The following is a 19,722-nucleotide window of genomic DNA, read 5'->3' on the forward strand; positions in this document are numbered from 1 at the left end:
TAATCCAGCTTTCCTCATAAAAGGCTTAAAAATTACCCAAACCTGCTTGGTCTGGCTCAGAGCCAGACACCCTACCAAAATGTTTATTCACCAGTAGTACTCAGAAGAAAGGAATTAATTCATGTGTGACCATTTAAACAGGGGCTGCCCTGCAGTGAAAGCTCCATTCAAAAACCCAACAGAGATGTCAACAAGTGCTGGGCACCACCATGGAGTGGAGGACAGGGCTGTCCTTCTCGATAGAGGGGACTGGGACGGCTCCCAGTGACTTTCCAGTTGTTTCTCACCCAATCACAACACCCCTGCTAGTTGGGTGTGGTGTGGTAGAGTCACCTCCAACCCATATATGTATTTTTTAAAGATTTATTTATTTACTTGAGAGTGAGAGAGAGATAAAGAGCATGCTCGGGAAAGGGGCAGAGGAAGAGGGAGAGAGAATCCCAAGCAGACTCCCCACTGAGCGCGGAGCCCGATGTTAGGCTCCATCCCACAACCCCAAGATCACAACCTGAGCCAAAACCAAGAGCTGGATGCTCAACTGATGGAGTCACCCAGCCGCCCCCGACCTATATTTAAATCTCTCCTGTCACATACCAGCTTTGCGACCTTGCACAAGTTAGCTCCTCAACAGCTTGGAGACCGTCTCTCTGTCTGGGAAGCAGGAATCACCCCAACCTCACAGAATTATAGGAGAATCCAAAAGCCAGGAATCATTTAGGGGACCCTCAGCACAGTGTAGCACACAGAAGTGCCCCCTGCACAGTTCCCTTCTCCTGCTTCTAGGGCGGGTATCAGCTCACCGAATCCTTAAACAGCAGCCCTGCAGGGAGCTTATGGATGAGATAGGTCACTGAGGCACCTGTTTCACTGCCTGTGGCAGAGTGGAAGGACAAGTGACTCCACCCAGAGCCACTTTCCTCAGACCCAAGTAACCCAGTCCTATCACTCACTAAAGGAAGCTGACAGGTCAGCTCTACTAACCTAACACGCTTGGGAGAATTTAGACTGTGGCCTTGGCAGTGAGGTTAACACCCCATTACCTTGCTCTGACCTGTCCAACACCTCGGACCTGCTACAGAATGGAGACTAGAATGCTTCTCCCACTAGAATGACCCCACTTAGGAGAAGGACCACATGAGATCCAGCTCTGCAGGCAGTGGCCCAAGTCACAGCAGGCAAAACCAGATGTCGATCCTCATTCACCTTCCAAGCTCATTGAGTAGTCCGCAGTTCCCTTCAAGGATGTGATTCCGTTCACTTCACAAAGTGCCTGGGTGCAGGCTTTTTGTGCCCCGGGCCCGCAAATGGGAAGGGCACAGGGCTCAAAATCAAGAGTCCTGGGCACTGGCTCCAGCTCTGCATGGCCGGGTTGAGCAGCTGAATACTGACTGCTCAGTTTTACAGCTAAAGACCCCAGTCTCAGCCTTGTTCCCCCTATTTTGCACTGTTCTGCCAACGATGCCTACAATGAAAGCTAGAGCCACAGAAAAGAAACTAAAACCATCGGCTGAGCTACACCTCCCTTCAACTGCCAGGAAAAATTCTGTAAGATGGCTTTGACAAGGCCCCAAGAGGAATGCCTCTTGGAGGGGCTAATCCATCACTAGGGCCTGGTCTGAACCTATGAAGGCCAGTTTAATGTCCGGGTCATGGCCACGGCACCAGTAAGCAGACCTCTGGGAAGCCTACCGTGCCTCCCACTCCACTGAGACCACAGGACCAAGTCACTGTCCGCCCCCAACAGCCAGAGCCAGTGGTAGGGGCTTGACCCCAAGCACACAATCCAGAGAGCAACCAGCTCCTCTGGCACGAAACTGACTCTCTCCTTGGAATCTGATCTCTGACCTGGGAAATACTTGAGAAGAAGGGAGTTAAAGAGGAACTGACAGGTCAGGTACGGAGGGAGGCTGGAGAGGCCACCCAGAAGAAAGGCCGGGGCTGGGGGGGGGGGAGGGGAGGCGGTGACAGATTTTACCATGATGAAGGGAAGCTGGACAGCAAGTGCTGCAGAGAAGAGATACACTTCAGGAGAGAGAAGTGGAGGTGTCACCACAGACATAAAGACAAGCAGACCGTCACACGGACCACAGGATCCACAGTGGAGCCCATGAGATGCGGTGCCCTGGAGCTGCCTCAGGACTTTCTAGCCCTTGTCACAAATCGGCTTTTTCTCGAGATAATTTAATAATCTCTAGCCCTCAACAGCCCCAGGCTGAACCCCTGGTGGGGTCACTGTGAAGGTTGGGAATACAGTGTGCATGGTTCAGCACAAAGCCATACTTCTGATGGAAAAAACAAGCTTGAAAAGGAGCCAACATCTCTTCACGGTTGACCACATGCCAGGCACTCTATATTTCCCCATCTCATCATTCCTCACAACCCCATTCTGCCCTCCAGATGGATACAGTCTCATTTTATCAGAGGGAGCTAGCTCCGAAACTCAGGTACAATCGCTCTCACTGTAAATGGCGCAGCTGGGAAAGAAGCCCTGCCCATTCGGGCTCCCAACTCCTCCTGCGAACAGAACACAGCGGGAGACCACGTGACCTCAGGCAGGCAGGAGCAGAGACTCCACAGCGGACTCAGCTGGACCAGGCCGGTGGTCTGCCCATAGATGTCTGCTGCCGGTATGAAAATCTCCCAACACTTTATGAAAATATCCAACTCCCAGGCTCCAGCCCCAAAGGTACAGATTCAGAAGGTCCGGGTAAAGCCTGGGAATCTGCACTTTGCGGGTGAATAAAAGGTACTTCAGGACTTCAGAATCACTGGGCTGAGATGGAGGTTAGCTGTGTCTCCTCATGAAGAAAATGCACATCTAGCCAGTTACTCAAACTCGAAAGAGGGTCAATCTTAGATTCTGCAAATTCTAAAATCTGCCCCCCACAATTCCTGAATATGGCAAATAGAGAAAAAGAGTTTGAGATACGAGTTGGTATACAAGTTGGTAAAACAAAAGCTGTACAAAGAAAGGCAAATAGGGCTCTAAAGGAACTTATAACAAAAGTGGGGAAAATACTACTTAAAAAGATAACAATACAGTATATATCATGCACTATTTAAAGTCTAGAAAAATGGCGTGGGGCGGAGCAGTGTCCAGAACTTCTAGAACGTCCCCTCTTCCTTCCTGTTTGCTCACATGCTTCCAGATGGAAAGAGAAAGAAAGAGAAGTAGAAATGGGGATTCTCTCTGGCCTTTGCTTTGGGAACCCTATTTAAGGACGGGAAGACAATGGCTTTCACTGCAGTAGGAGAACTGCATGAAAGTCAAGTATGGGCTCTGCAATCACACAGATCTGGATTTCTGTCCCTGCTCCATCACGTACTTTCTGTGTGACCTTCGACCCTGTCTGAGCTCAGTTCTTCATCTGTTAACATAGAAATAATTAATACCTTCAAGCCGGTTTCAAAGATTCAATAACATAAAAATTGTAATATGTACCTGACCAGAGTGGGACATTTCAGCCTTCAAAGGGTGACAGGGAACCTAAGAGAAACCAATCCAATCATATACTAAGAATACTGACTGATCAACTTTTCCATTTATCCTGTCCCACTCCCTTAGATCCCTTCTCTATCCTTCTCTGGCCTCATCTGTGCACCAGGTTAACTCCTTCCAAACTGCATCACCTGGACTCCCTTTACTGGCTTGTGGTTGGGTTTGGCCAATGAAAGGTGCACAAGCAGATGCCTGGAGCTGCCTCGGGACTTGCTCCCCGCCCCCCATCCCTATCACCCCTAGCTGGGTCACATTTCTGACAGTGCTTTCATCTGGCCAAGCCTACAATTTCTGTTGAGTAGCTCTTCCTCCACAGTTCTAGCTATCATTGGCATCTGGTAACACAACTGCCTCCCTTGGCCCCTTCAGCCTAAGGGTAACAGCTACTCCCTGTGGTTGCTAGTCTTTGGGCTCCTCAGTATCTCTTGTAGGTTCCCTGAAAGCCACCCACACCACTATAAATAGTCACATCATATAAGTCCCCTGAATTATCTGAATGGGATTCCATACTCTCTCAGGACCTGATATGATTCATCCTCCTTGCTCACAAACTGCTTTCTCTCAAGTGTACCCCATCCTCCCAGTGGCCATTTTTAAGCCTAATGATTCTGTCCATCCTTTCACCTGACCCAAGCTGAAGCAAAGAGATTTTTCTCCCTGGAAACATGACGTTGGAACTGAACTAGAAGGGATCGCTTCTTATATACAGAGGAACTGTAATCCCAGGAGCTGAGAGGTAGCCACATTCTTCCTACTACATGGCCTGAGAAACAGAAGACCAGTCTGAAGAGAAGTAAGAATAAACAGAGGCGTTAAAAAGCAGCAGAGATGAGCAAGGGAGAGCCTGAAGACAACCCTGAATTCCTGGAATAACACTTGTAACCTTCTAAAGCATACTTTTTTTGCTTGAGCGAGTTTGTTGGTAACCATTCCTAGCAACTGAGTCCTCAACATACACTGTGAGGTTAATTTCAACTGCTTCTGGGATGCCTTGGTGGCTCAGTTAGTTAAGTGTCTGCCTTTGGCTCAGGTCATGATCCCAGGGGACTGGGATCGAGTCCCGCATCAGACTCCTTGCTCGGTGGGGAGCCTGCTTCTCCCTCTGCCTGCCGCGCTCCCCCTGCTTGTGTGCGCGCTCCCTTTCTCTCTTGCTCTCTCCCTCTGACAAATAAATAAAATCTTTAAAAAATAATAATTCCAACTGTTTCTAACTACCACCAAACCAAGATGAAATATCCCTGAAATAGTAAAGGAATCAAAGGCTGAAAGAAAAGGGATGACAGAAGCTAAAACTGACCATACTGGACCAAAGGTGAAAAGTAAAACAAACAAACAAACAAAAAAACCACAAGTAGGTCTACAGATACAGGCAAGAACAGGATTCTGGTTAGGTACTGTATAAGGTGCACTGCCCGCACTCAAAGACCAACAAAACAAAAGTTGAGGTGATTTTAGAACTGAGTCAGTGGAGATCCCATGGGAAGCTTAATCACCTGCCTTCTGACCTTTATTCAGATGGTGTCAATTCTGTTTCCCTCCTCCATAAATAGAGCAAATTTGTAGCCAACACTAATAGTCCTTCTGAAGAGATTTATTTAAAGTCAGTTACTCTGCATGGCTCCATGATACACAGAGCAAAGCATTTACCAACAACTGTGGCCCTAATATTAGGTTCATGGTACTGGTAAGACCGAGGTTTAACTTTAAAAATGAAAAGTGTCCAACTGATCTCCCTTTTAAGACCTACCTTACTCAATGTCATTGAGTACCTACTCAGCGCTGGACACTGGCTAGGTTTTAAAGGTACCAAATAACAGATTATTACCTCCCAAGATCCATGAGGAAGGAGTGTCTGAGCCTCTAAACCCCCTAAGATCAGGCTTCTAGCCACCTCCACAACCTGATCTCTCACCACTACCCCCAGCCCACCCTTGTGGCTCCACACTTCCTCCAAGAGCCTGCGGATTCGCCATGTCTTCCTCCTGGAAGGCTCAAGCCTACTTAATTCTTAAGCATGCTGAGAGCTCATTTCAAATACTATTTCCTTAGGGAAGCCTACTCTGACTTCCTGGACTAGACCAGGTCCCTGATTTTTTTTCCTTCACAGCTATCAGTACAATTTTACATACAAACACACAAATAGATCTGTAATTTGTCTCTTCCTTCTAGCATGGGAGCTATATAAGGGCAGCCTCCTTCCCATCCCTTGAGTTTAGCTTAGTTCTAGGTTGAATGAATGAATATGGAGTCCTGAAAATATACACAGGAAGGACACGACATGGATTTAAGGAAGCAATTCCGCCTCCTTAGGGAAGCCTTCAGAGCATCACAGCCCCCAATATTGTATAGCTCCTTTGACCTCCACTAACTATACCACTCCCTTAGTATATATGTTATATTCCATTGCCTTTACTTTATTCATCTTTGAAATAATAAAGGAAACAATGGCTGATGGAAAGGGGACGCCAGAAGCTGAATTTGACCATACTGGACTGAATGTGAAAAGTAAAACGCAAAATGATTAGATCTCTACAGCCAAGTTCAGGATTCTCATTAGGCTTTACCGAGACGTCTGGGGATGTCTCTAACCTGGGTAGGTTACAAACAAGAAGGCCACACTTGGCTTTCCTTGGTAGCTCATTACACCCAACATTCTCCAACTCTCGCTCTGGAGTGGTCTTGACTCCAGGGACTGAAAACTGACCACAGAAGATCTAAACACAGTTACAGCTGCCTCTGAGGATCTTAGAACTAAGTGCCACTGGCCGTAGAGCCGCTTTTTAAACATTCTTCCCCGTTTATTTGTAAGGAAATTTATATTTTCAAAGCGCTTTCACCTCACTGCCTTCTCTCCCTGTGCTTCCCAACCACGAGGTAAGGAAGAGCGGGCCAGAAGCCTACCGCCAACCCCCGTTTCCTAGCTGAGAAAAGCGAGGCTCAGCCCAGTGATGCGACTCCCGAAGGCTGAAGAGACGGCCCTGGGGGCGGTGCTCCTTCGCTAAGAAGAGGCCTCAGGGACTGCCTTCCCGCCCAGGTTTGGAACCTTGTAGACGCGGAAGGCTTCAAGCACGCACACAGTCCTAAGCGGACCCTCGTCGTGGGGTCCTAAATACACACGCGTTGCCGGCTTCGTGCGGCAAACGCCGGCCGCAATGCTGTCTAATCACTAGGTAAACCCAGCACGCCGCCTGGCCGCCTCCTCCCGAGCGAAGCGAGGGCGCGCCGCCACCCGCAGCGCCAGGGGAAACCCGGTGGCTGACGCCGCGGCGTAGCTACCTGAACGCCGTGCACGATATACACCTTCTCCGCCTCACTCAGCGCCACGGACGCCATGCTGCCGAGCCGCCCCGCTCGTCGTACGTCATCTGCTCGCGTCGCCCCCGCGCCGACCGCGCCCCCCCGCCCACGCGCCCGTGCGTCATCAGCCTGCGCGGCGGCCGCTCCTGCAGCCACCGCCGCTGCCGCCACCGCCGGCAGCTCGATGGGCTTCTCCTGCGCGCCGCCCCGTGTCTGGACGAGTCCGGGAAGCCGCGGCGCCTCGTGCCGGGGAGCCATCGCTGCAGCCCGAGGTCGGGTCCCGGGTCGGGGGCTGCAGGGGGAGGCGACGGCGGCGGCGGCGGCGGCGGGAGCCCCACCGGGGGCCTGGGACTGGGGAACTGCCTCCGGCTTCACGGTCAGTTGGGAGGGGGAACTGGGGTTGAGTGAAAAGGCTGGGGTGAGGCCAGAGGCGCGGGCCGGGGCCGGAGCTTAGGACTTGCAGTGGGAGAGGCGCGCGTCGCAGTTTGCTCAGAGCTGGAGTTGAAGTAGCAGAGAGAGAGAGAGAGAGAGAGAGTGTGTGTGTGTGTGTGTAAGAGAGAGAGAGACCTGAGAAAGAGAGAGAGATCTGAAAGAGAGACCGACCCTGAGCTAGGGGAGGCGGACGTCATGATTGGCCTGAGGGGCTGTCTCCTTGCTCTCCTCCCCTCTTCTCCCCACCCCCCGCCCTCCGTCCCGCATTTCCCTAGTCCCTAGGGTGGTTGAAAAGAAGAGGCGGTGAAGCCCTCTTTACTTGGTTCTCGGTGGGAAAGGTCCGGGCCGGGAGTGAGTGCCCACTAATCCCGAGGCGTCCTCACTCCACCCCAAGGATTCCACCTGTGCCCCCTCTCTCTGGGGCTGACCAGACGCTGACCCAGAACCTTGCAGGATCCCCCTTGCCCCAGGTGGTCGCTGGAGCTTTGTCCCGAAGAGAGGAGGGGGCAGAGTCTTGGTAACTGGCGCTGGCGAGGGGCACAGTGCCCAGGGTCCCCAGCCCTTCCCAGCGATGGCTGGAAGCCTCGGCTTGATGGTGTGGTCGCTGGGAGCTATAGACAGCTGGAGGGGGGGGAGGGGGCGGGGAGCCAGCCCTGGCGGTGGCCAAGTGGGAGTAGGACCTTGGATATCCAGAATGGATACCTGCAAGGTGAATATAGGGTCACTGAAGGAGCCCATTAAGGTGAGGCAAGATAGGGTATGGTACAGATTTTAAAGAGGTCATGTGGGTAAATGGGGGAAAGTTAACCCAAAGTGATTGAAGCAAGGGGATCTGATGACTTTTCCAAATGTCCCTCTTTTAGGGAGCCTCCCCGTTCTCAAAAGTGAAAATACAGTAACCCTTGACAGCTTGATCATCTAAAGAATGTATTTCTCAGCCAATAGCTTCGACACTGTCTCATAGGTAACTATTGAGAGCTTACCATGGATGGGCTTTGTGCCAACTTTGGAACACTAAAACAAATAAAACACAACTTCTGCCCAGAGAAACTTCACAGGCAGAGGGAAAGGCTCTAGGGTCAACATAACCACAGAACATGGTTAAGAACTATGATGATGGCACCATGAACATAGTGGGATTAGGGAGGTGGGCCAGAGGAGGGTACAGGGAAGAAGTACCTGCCCATATTCTTAAGCTGTAAGCTGCTGAGTTCCAAAATAAGTGATCACTTCCTAGTAGACTGGACATCAGTTGTTTCTTGTCTCCATAGTTCTCTTATAGGTGTACGTACAGGAAAGACATCCTAGAGGGTTGGACTTTGCCCTCTAGGGAAACTGGGAGAGGTGAAGCCGGAAGGCTTTTCTTCCGAATGAAAGCACAGGTGCCCCACCCGTTGTGGTACATAGGACTCTGTGTGGTTGGACACCTGGTTTCTATGTGAGGAGCTTTGTGATGAGATAACAAGGGACTGCTGATTTTAGAAATGATATTTTGTTCTAGAGATTACTCAGAAAGTAGAGACCATGAACATGGAATTTTAGTAGCTAGGATATCTAAGAGGATTGAGGATTTAAAAAGTGGCAGCAAATGGACAGATCAGAAAAGACAGAAGACTCTGGGTTGGATACCATGGAGTCATCTTTATATAAAGATCTTTCAATATGTCTTCGAAAATATAGAACATCTATTTGAACCATTCCCCTGGCAATTGACTAAAGGTTCCTTGCTGGAGAAGAGTTGGCAGTATTTGCTAAATAATATTATGAATGATGTCTGACATGTTAGGCTAAGTAGGTCTGAGAGGTGTAAACAGTAAAATGTTTATTTTAAATTCTCTACTAAAACAATGACACCTTCACTAACTGTTATATTTCAGTGCTGCCGGAACATTTTTTTTATCATGTTTGTTGTGATAATTTTTAAAACTCATAAATTCAGAGTTCTTTTTTGGTTATTAAAGCAAGTCAAAGAATGCATGTTAGCCAGAAAAATCAAGAAGCCAAGAATAACACCTTAGTCTATAAAACCAGCATGTTTTTCCATCATTGTCAGATTCTTGGGAGGGGGGGAGGGCATATTGTTTTGTAGGTCTGTCCATTCTGAATCTCTGTACTCTGTTAATTTTATTTAACATTAACTTACATTAACATTAACATAACATAGTGCTCATTAGGTGCCAAGCACTGTTCTAAAGCACTTTACAATGATTAACTGATTTGGTCCTCACAAGAGCCCTATGAGGCAAGTACTATTATCCCTATTTTACAGACTGGGAAACTGAGGTGCAGAGAGGTTGATTGTCTTGATCAGGGTCATAGGTCACATGACTAAAAGTGCCAGAGCTGGGATTTGAGACCAGGCAATCCAACCCCCATACTTGCCCTCCTAACCATCCCTTATGCAGTCTCCCCACCAGACTATACTTCATTTGCCAAAGTATTTGGTGAAGGAGGCCTGTGTTTGTTATGGAATTGTTAACTGCCCTGTAGACTGTAGTTAGTTTTTATTCCAAAAGGAGGGAGTCTATTCAAGCATAAATTCACATCCCTTGAATCCTTATCCTAAAGGAACGTTGAACGTGGTGCTGAGGGGACGCTCCTATGTCTGTTTCAGCCAACCCTCTTAGATAAGGGGAAAGGTTACATACAGGCCAAGTGGAGCTTAACTCAGAGGAGCTGAGAAGAGCCCTCAACAACAGAGAAGGCTGATGGATCTGGGACTGATGATGGGGCGAGGCATGGAGACCCAGATGCCAACCATGTGCCTTACTCCCAGAATAGACATCTAGAAGCTCTTCAAACAGGAAGTATTTGTTTGCATGCCTGTGAGTGTCTAGTGTTCTTGTGGACTCAGAGATGGGAAACTGAAAACATACCTGCCTAAAAGGAGTTGAGGATTTACTCTAGCTGGAGAGCCCAGGCACTCGAACTAGCGCATAAACAAGACAATGAAATAAAGTGCCCAATTGAGTCAGTGTGGTAATTGGACGTGAGGCCAACCTATAATAAGGTGCTAATTGTGCAGGCCAGGCATCAAGGGCGAGAGGTAAAGAGCTGCTGCTAGCCAGGCAACAATGACATTACAGAAGTGAAGTAAATCTGTCCCACCTAACCTTGGTTAATTAAAGCAATAAAACCAGTTACAGAAGAGCTTGGGGCAATGCTGAGTCCATGGTGCTGAAGTTGCAGAGAGCTCTTAAAAGCCCAGCAGGGGAACATCTTCCCAGCCTCAAAGAGAGGTAGCCAAGTGCGAGGCCTTTACCTCTGCATTTTTACAATTAGCCCAGCACTGCAGAAAAGCAAAAGCGGGTGACTATTTTCCCTATAGATCTGTTTCCTTTAAACACTTTGATTTGTCCTGCCTGTGCCTTGTCTGAAGAAACACTCAGTGTAAATAACCTGTCAGTCAGGCCAACAGGTCTGTGGCTGTCTTGCTTTTCCAGAAATTACAACTCGTAATTACAGTGGTAGAAAAATTGATAGGACTACGTCGGGTAAAGCTTATTCTCATTTAGAGGAACGGACTTCATGTGTGTTCATTTTGAGAGGGTAGCAGGGTACTTCTTAGATCTTTAATTAGGGCATGTGTGAACAAACGGGGGGGGGGGTGTCACATCTGATTAGCAAATCTGGAGATACTTAAACACACATACACATGCTAATAGCCCCAGAATCCGAATAGAAATGGAGGAGTGAGGTCTGGATATTGACCTTCTGGGCGGGGGAGGGGAGCAAATGCCATGCTGCCTCTAGTTTTTTCCTGTTTTTGCATGTTTTTAATCACTTACTTTCCTCTTTGGAAGCAGATTTCCAGAGACAAATGGCCAGGTTATTCCTGGCTCTCAACTGTGAAGGTAAGAAGGCTCCAGTTCCCTGTCCCACCTAATTCAATTATCCGTCCAAGAAATGCCAGGAAATACCAGGAAAACTCCATCTTTTCATAGTCTCCTCCAAACTATAAACCTTTCTGGTATGTAGAAGCTTGGCAATTGAACTCTGGATTTTTCTGGGCTACCTGAGACATGAATTTCTCCTGGTCAGGGTCTGTGGGGACGGAATCCCTTTGGGTGGGATAGATATCTCACCTTAGAAAAATAAGCCTAGTGGGACAGATGCAGATCTGGCCACAGTTCTGTTGCAGTAACTTTTGACTTGGCTATGGCCAAAGCATACGTTTCTAAACCGAGAAATACCAGCAGAAAATCTAGAAAGACAAGATGATTAGGAAGAAAATGATCTATCGGTACAAAGACTACTGGTTGTCTATTCTGGTGATCTGGGCTTTGCCAGAGATCCTTTTTTTGTGATTTTTGAGCAGGTCTGTTAACCGTTCTAAACCTCATTTTACCCTAAAATGTGTATCTTTCCCAGATGGTAAAGCTCAGAACCGATCATGGATATACATATATTTAAACGATGTAAAATGGTCCTACTTCACTTTAAAGATTTCTCTCTCACCACTTGTAATATTTGATGCATTTTGGTAGTGCTTTTTCCACTCTGAAAAAAAAATTAAGTGAATTAACAAAAGGAAATGGTAATTGGTTGAAAAACTGAGCATGCTCAGGAAAATGGCTAACAGTTATTGGTGGATTTATTTCTGTATAGGAACAAAGAACGGGGACAGGAAGTTAAGGGATGCTTTTGGTAAACATATAAAATCCAAGAAATTAACAAAGAAAATACTGCATTTGTTCATGAGAACAGAGGAGTCAGAATCTTAACCTTGCAAGGGATCTTAGCATGCAGCTCAGTCTTCCCTCGTTTTATAGATGAGGCCACTGAGGCCCAGAGAGGGCAGCTGTGTGGCCAGAAATTGGAGATAGTGAACCGCAGGAGTGCAAGTAGAACTGTGGCCTCCTGACTCCAAGCCCAGTCTGTATTCACTTAGCACTAGCCTCCCTTCTGTCTCCGAAGCCCTCAAGTAAGGAGGCAGGGGCCGTGGACGTGGACAGCCCAATTCCTTGGTCCCAAGCTCTTCCCAAGGCTCTGCTCTGGCATGGCACTTAAGGGTGCCTGGGATGAGTGGCATCAGCAGGGATCTAAAGCTAAATGGCTTCCCTTCTTGCCTCCCGGTGCCATTGCAGTAACTGGTTCTCTTGCTCTCCCCTCGCTCTTCTCTCAGATCCCTGCAAGGGCCTTCTGCTTTTAGTCCCTAAAAAAGCCAAGCGCTTGCCTGGGTGATGTCACAGTGGCTGCACGTCTGCCCATGGCACAATGTGGGGGCAGGTGCCATTTTCAGCACGCTCAGGTGGGACCCTGCTGGTTGGTCTCTGCCTAGCATGGGCGGGCTCTCTCTCCGAAAAAACAGCGTGCCGGAACTTGGCCCCCCAAGAAGCATTCTCCAACAGAAGCAGATTTTAGAGACTCAGTCCTAGGGTGACTGTCCCAGCTGAAGCTTCACATCCTTCCTGCTTCCTAGGTTAAGGCAGGATCAGTCCTTCCAAATGTTGGCTGGTGTTCAACCAGGGCCCCATCTTAGAGGACAGAATGCTTAAGTTCAGGCCTGTGGCCTGTGAACGCTGCCACGCGTGGCCCGTCCACTAGCACCATCTCCGCATAACCATGTGTGGGCAAGAGAGCCAAACAGTAAGTAACCCAAGGTCACGGTGGAGGCACCAGCCCACCTTTCCCTTTTGTTTTCTGGTTACGGGGCAAAATTAATGGTGGCAGTGAGGAGTAAAAAGCAGGCTCTGGAATGAGAGCAGGCTGGGGAGTGTACCCTATCTCCACTGCTTCTTTGAAGTATGAACTTAGGCAAATCTCTCCATGCCTCAGTTTCTTCTTCTCAAAAAGGGGATGGGAAAGCCAGGGTCTATATCTATAAGATAGAGCAGATGTGAAGATCAAAGAGGAGGAGACGTGGGCACACAGCCCACTGCGTGGCAGGTATTAGACACCCAGGAAGAATCAGGGCCCCACTCTTACATTCAGCATGCCTCCCACTGTGGCAGGAGCCAGGCAGAACGCGCAGCTGAGAAGCTACTCTGCCGGAGGCCAGGGCACCTGATTAGGAAAGGTTCACATACTGTGAGAGTAACACACTCATTGATAAGCAGTGTTGAAGGTAACTGGGTTGGTGATACATTGTTGCCCTTGGGAAGATTTTGTTGCTGGGTTGCGGACTTCTGGAAGGAGAGGAGTTCATGCAGGGAGACGGCTGCACAAGCCAGGGGTAAATACCGTCTGCTAAACTGAGGGGGGGAAGTTGCCACCTCTCTAACCATTTTATGGAACTTGAGCTCACTCCTTGAGCTTCATTTCTTTACTCATCTAGAGAACAGGCTGGACCAGAGTTTGGAAGAGGTCAAGGTAGTCCTTGCAGTCTCTTTCTGAAAGACCGAGTGTTTGAGGGCCAGCGTGTGTAAGGTAGTCTGGGGGGTGCCGTGATCCGTTGAAGAGACAGCTGCCAGAAGTCAGTCAAATGGCTCAGAGAAGAAAGAAAAAAAATTTCAGGCTTCCAGGAGCTAGTGGAAGGAATGCCTGTTTTGAGTCCATTTCTTGGGTTTTTCAAAAGAAATCACGAATCTTAGAGATCTAGTCCTTCCCAGTCACTTTAGAGATGAAGCCATCAAAGCGAAGTTGAAGTGACTTTTCCTCAGGTCCATCAACTGTGTGAGGGAGTAGGAAGCAGAAATCGTGTTTCCTGCTTGGTCATTCCTCCCCTCCCCCTCTGGGAAAAAAAAAGAAAAAGCCATGTGCTGTGCTCAGACTGTGGTCTATGGTGGCAAGCAGAGTTGGTTTGGAGTCCTGGCCTTACCACTCCCTTGCTCTGTATGACCTTGGGAATATTACCCAAGACTTCTGCACCTCACTGGGTTGACGTGTAAGAAGGTCGAGGTGCTGGGTTGTTGTAAGAATTACAATGAGCTGCTTTATCTAAGTCCTCAGTCATCGTAGGCATTTGGTTCATGTTGGTGCCCATCTCCATTCCTGGAGACAGCACTGCCTGTTTTATCTAAAACTTTTAGACAGAGTCTCGAATGGACTTCGATTTCCTCATCTATCAAACGGAAGGAGTTTGGCTAAAATCTAATAGATGGTCTTTAAGGTTTCTTGCAGGTCTAAAATTCTGACCCAGATAGTGATTTTTTTTTTTAACCAGTTCATCTTATGCATGGTCTTGTTTTATTTTATTTTTTTTAATGTTTTATTTATTTATTCATGAGAGTCAGCGAGAGAGAGGCAGAGGCAGAGGGAGAGGGAGAAGCAGGCTTGCCGCCTAGCAGGGAGGCCGGTGCAGGACTCGATCCCAGGACCCCAGGATCATGACCTGAGCCGAAGGCAGACGCTTAACCATCTGAGCCACCCAGGCGCCCCATGGTCTTGTTTTAAAGTCTCATTAATTTTCCTCATTATTATAACGTATCATAAGGTACACCTATAAAAGGGGAAAGTAGAATGTGTTACCCAAACGAGTGTAGTTTCTACTGATTCCCGATGTTTGTGACCTATGTTATGGCATCCTCTCTGTGGATGTGATGTAGGAAAGACATTAGGGTTCGAAGCCAACGGCCAAGAGAGAATTCTTGAGACGTCTTTGGTGCAAAAAGGTGGTTTTATTAAAGCCCGGGGTGGGACCTGTGGGCAGAAGGCTGCACTGGGGTCAGGAGAAGTGGCCCATTGTATACTTTCAAGTTGGGAGGGGGTTAGGCATAGTGTAAACCTCCCAGGTATTTTGGAAACAAGGTTTCCAGGATCCTGAGGGGGCTAGCTATTGTTAGGAAAGGTCATTTATTACTGTTTAGTAGAAACTCAGTCATGAGACCCTTCAGATGTATGTCAGTGGGTCATATGCTTGGGATGATTGTCAACATGTATCTTGGGGGGTAGAGGTAAAGGAAGTTTCCAAAGGAATTTTTATGTTAAAGTAAACTTACAGGATGCTGGGGATTGGGCTAAGATTGCCTTTTGCCCTTAGTATCAACATTGAGGCAGTTGAGTCCCTAGAGGAAGGTCACTCTCCCTGTTTCAAGGACTTGTCAATGGGCCGGAGGTAGTAAGGAAATTTTTTTTTTTTTAAGATTTTATTTATTTATGAGAGACAGAGAGAGAGAGAGAGGCAGAGGGAGAAGCAGGCTCCCAAGGAGCAGGGAGCCCGATGTGGGACTCGATCCCAGGACCCTGGGATCATGACCTGAGCCGAAGGCAGACGCTTAACCATCTGAGCCACCCAGGCGCCCGGTAGTAAGGAAATTTAATAAGTTCTCTTCTGCCTTTGTTTCCCACATCAGGTGTGTATTTTTTTAGTAGATTTAGAAAGTCAGGAGGTGGTGAACTGGCCAGTTGTGGTACGATAGTCCGTTGTGGTAAGTGAGAGAACTGTTAGCGTCCATGACCTGCCCAAATCCCAGACCTTGTTCTGAAATGAAGGCCTACTGTTAGAAGTCTGAGTATGCACATGAATCTGTTTTATAAGAAGGTGGCCAGTTAGGAGGCCAGAAGGCAAATTTAACTTACCGACCCCTATCTGATTTTCTCTCTCGGTGAACCTTAATGTCTGTAGGGTTTGGTTTGAGGGTGTGATGTTTTACTTTTTTACTTTTTTTTTTTCCCAAGCGTTTTGTTGAAGGTTGAGTATATCAGAAGACAAGAGACAGGCAGAGCAGAACAGACCCTCCTGCAGAGGGAGGAATCATGTAGACTTGTCGGTAAAGATCTTCTAGAACAGTCCAGGGCGTTCTGCTTGCCTGGACGCCTTCCTTGGCTGGTGGGTTGTGATGCAGATGATAAGGCACCTTTCCTTTGAACTACACCCTTACCTTTAAAAAAAAAAAAAAAAGTTTAGTGACTCATTTTTTTTTTAATGAAATATTTCAAACATAGTGATTCATGGTTCATTCTTTTTCTGAGAACCCTCTAAAAATGGGTATAAAATTTATGACCCTTTTAGATCCTTACACAAATTAAGAGAATTGTAGCTCAGATAAATTGGTTTTCTACTTCTTCAGATACCTTCCTAAAGCTTCTAGGGCATGGACCATTTATTTATCTTTGAAGTTGTAGGGCTGGCTTTTGAATGCTTTTAAGTCTATCACTCTGAAATGTGAGAAGTTCTAAAAGAGGCAAACACCACATTTTTGAGACAGTAGGATTTAAGCCATAGGAGGTTATTGATATACTCGTTAAAATGAATTTCAATTGAGAAAAATGATAGAAGTACCAGAAAAGATGCTGCCTTCTTTCAGGGTACCTTTTAGTCCCCTTTTAAGTGATTGTGTAAGGGTAGACTGAGTTCTTTAACTGTAGTAAAAATTAGTTTAGGTGAGAATTCAGTGTTTAGGGCAAGTTCAAGAGGATATCAGACCAGTCCCCCCCCCCCCCCCCCCCCCACCAGCAATTCAGCATAATACTAGATTTATTAAAATGTTAACTATTCAGCTGAAACAAATGCTGACCTATGTTAAAAGCCTCTGATTTAAGGGTTTCTACTACCTTGGTGATATTCATGACGTCAGCTAAGGAGTTGATGAAATTGAGTTGATCTATAGATGAACTATATGTTCCTACTAGTAGGGACCCAGAAAGTTGAATCCTTAAAAAAAATTTTTTTGGAGTGTTTGGATGACCTTTGTCTCTAAGCCAAGGGAAAATAATTGCACCTGATTTGAGTTTATTCGGCCAGTCTGTGTACAGATATTTCAATGGTTGGGTGTGTTAATGCTACTTTAATCTGAGCAGCCCCCAAAACCTACTTCTGTGCTGTGCATGAATGCATGTGTGGATGTGAGAATGTGAGTGGGTGTGGTGTCTTAGGAAAGTAATCTTCACAAAGTACTTTGAGATGCTTGTAAGGATTTTAGATCTAGCTGAACTAATCCGGGACTTCGGGATAGCATCTTATCTCGTGAAAGCCAGGGATGTTGGCAATCTGAGAGGATCTGCAGTTCCTGAGACACTTGCTGGATGGAGAACAGTGGAGTTGTGGGGGCTCTAATACATTCCAATACAGAACTTGTATGTTTTATGTGATGGTCGTGGCTTTGACCCTTATGCATAAAGCCTGGGCTTTGGGTCAATTTTCTTAGGGCAGGTGATGGATTTATAAGGACTTGCCCACCGTTCAACAGATGATGGGTAACTACAGGCGACTCTTGCCATCGCTAATGGTCAACACTTGGCTAGGCATCTAGCCTGGCTAACCTGCTGATGGGCCACAGTGGGATGGGACCTGTGAGCTTGGCCATTAACACCACCCTTTCAAACCCCTTTGTGTTGCTCAGCCATAGATAGGCAGCATGGAAATTGAGTCATGAGTGCATACCACAGCGCCAACCCAGTACCCCAAACCCTGGGGCTTGTAGCGCCCCAGACTGCATTTCACTAAATAGATTTGCGTCTGCTTGTCTGGATTAGTGGGGGGCACACTGTGGTCAGGTATAATGAAGCATGTGAGTTATAGATCTGGAGGCAATTCTGTGGACCAGGTGTAGGGGGATTTTGTTTTTGCTCTTGTTTTAGAAAATGATCACTATCAGTCATTTCTGTTTTTTGCTTCTGAAACTCTAAGAAGGAAGACTAGATGATTTCCTCAGAATTCCCACATTCTCGGATAGCAGAGCTCAGAAGGTCATCCTGACACAACACTGCATCTTCCTTATCATCTGATCGCTAGCTCCGGGGAGCTCTAGAACTCCTCTGGTACTGTGAATCCTCCTATGACTTCCTTACCCCCAGGGCTTAGTCCCTTGGCCTTTCTGGGCCTCAGTGTGCTCATCCACCAGGTAGAAGAGTAATGACTTTGGGCATGGATTACTAACATATGGAAAAGCCAACTCTTCTTAATGCTCTAGAACCATTGGCCAAAGCAGTACAACATAGATTAGTATAATTAAAATTGCCAAATGATCATTGTTTTAGATCTTTCTTTGGAAACAAAATGGAAGAGGATCAGAAAACCCAGTTCCACCCAACTGCATCTCTGGCCTGTTGCCTGAGTGCCTCCCCGGGCTCGTTGGCATCTGGTGGACTCGGAGACCTCTTGTCTGTCTCATTTTGTCTTGCCTGTTAATGCCAGAGCGCCCTTACCACAGCGTGACTACGGTCCTTATAGCTTTCCTCAGAGACTCGGGTGCCTCCCCAGTACCTCCAGGGTGAAGTCCCAACTCACCTTGAAGCCCGAGGCCTTGTAAAACGTAGCCTACATAACATAATCCTACCTTCAGCGCTTCATTTCCACTTAGCGCCCCCCACCTCCTAGTCCTAGTCCCAACACAGCCCGTGTATGCGCACACTTTCGCACACAGCCCCAGACATCCAGCACCCCCAACCTGCGTCACCACTCTCCCTGCCTTTGTCTGAACAGAACGCTTCACCTGGCTCCATACCCTGCTCAGATCCTCTCCCTTTAGATGCCCGGGCCATGAGAAAGTCTGTTTATCTCATTTCTGGGCTTTGTTGTTGTTTGTTTTTTTGGGGGGGACGTACTATTTGCCTCTCCATTGTGCTGTTCATTAGAAACCTGTGTGTTAAGGTCATTGTGGGGTAGGTCTGTCCGATTTCTGCATCCATTCACTCAAGAAATGATTTGAGCACATACTCCTGCCAGATACCAGGCTCTAACGCCGAACAAACTGGGACTTACAGGTTAAGTAGAGCAAAGCAAGTAAGACTAGTCTTAGCAGATCGGGAGCTGGGAGAGGGGAATGGCAGGGCCTGAACTGGGCAGCGCACACACATTATTGTCCTCATAATCCCTTGTGTGTGAGCCCCCGCACAGTTGCTTACATTTAGTGGCTGCTCCAGGGATACGTTTTTGAATTGAACTGAAATGAAGACAGGAGAATTTAGAGAGTCAGCAGGGCAAGGGAATGGGATGAAAAGGGGTGGGGTGGGGGGAGGACTGGAGGAGGCCGTCCTTCTGAGGGTGTGAGCTGGTGGGCAGGATTAAAGGTCCCCAGACCCACCAGCCTCCTTGTGTGCACAACCCAGAGGCCTGAGCCAACAGTCTGCCCAACGCTCACAAGCAAGGACTCGTGGGCAGTCGGTCATGGGCAAAGAGCCTCTCCTCAACCCCAAGGATTGGAGTTTCCCTAATTCAAAACTAGAAAAGGATAAAAGGTCAACATTTGCCTCTCCTGCTGTGGTCATTAGGGGCAGAATGAAGGGAAAGTGCACAATTTGCTCGAGGTGAGGTTTTCCCCGTATTTCTAAGATTTCCAGTTGACTAATTTAAGGAACAGATCCTTATTGGAAAGCTGCTCCCATTGCTCTTGAGGGGCCTTGGGGTTAAATAAACTCTTCACCGCCATGTGCTTTGATTGGTTTTGAGCAGGATATTTTGAAACGCTAAAGTGTGGGTTGGAATGTGAACTTGAGTTCAGTACTTGGTGTCTGACTCTGCCGAGTGTGCCCTTGTCTGGGTGCTGGCCCAGATCACAGGTTCTCCCTCACCAGTGAGGGGAAAACAGAGCTCCTCTCTACACTCTTTGGTCCCACATTGTTTGAGGATGGAACGTTCTGGTTATTTAAATAAGAGTCACAGTCCACTTACT

The 19,722-nt window shown here is 47.6% G+C and overlaps 2 protein-coding genes across 8 annotated transcripts in view; one reads left to right on the top strand and one right to left on the bottom strand.

Moving 5' to 3' along the window:
- EXOSC7 (exosome component 7) overlaps positions 1-6,850 on the bottom strand; it is a 36,048-nt gene extending 29,198 nt beyond the window's left edge. The window contains exon 1 of the mRNA XM_021683233.2: positions 6,776-6,850. Coding sequence (XP_021538908.1) covers positions 6,776-6,832 — 57 coding nt within the window. The 5' untranslated portion in view covers positions 6,833-6,850. The remainder of the gene's footprint in view (positions 1-6,775) is intronic.
- Positions 6,851-7,008: 158 nt separating this feature from the next.
- The window catches only part of ZDHHC3 (zinc finger DHHC-type palmitoyltransferase 3), a 55,722-nt gene continuing 43,008 nt past the window's right edge, over positions 7,009-19,722 (top strand). For 5 of the 7 annotated variants that reach the window (XM_044921826.1, XM_044921831.1, XM_044921833.1 and 2 more), the window contains exon 1: positions 7,107-7,172. The gene's annotated coding sequence lies outside the window, so the exon portion shown is untranslated. Of the gene's footprint in view, positions 7,069-7,106; positions 7,173-12,421; positions 12,818-19,722 lie in introns of those variants that run through there. The other 2 variants (XM_044921828.1, XM_044921838.1) reach the window with 2 other exon arrangements.

This window comes from Neomonachus schauinslandi, chromosome 1, assembly GCF_002201575.2.
Source record: "Neomonachus schauinslandi chromosome 1, ASM220157v2, whole genome shotgun sequence".
NCBI lineage: Eukaryota > Metazoa > Chordata > Mammalia > Carnivora > Phocidae > Neomonachus > Neomonachus schauinslandi.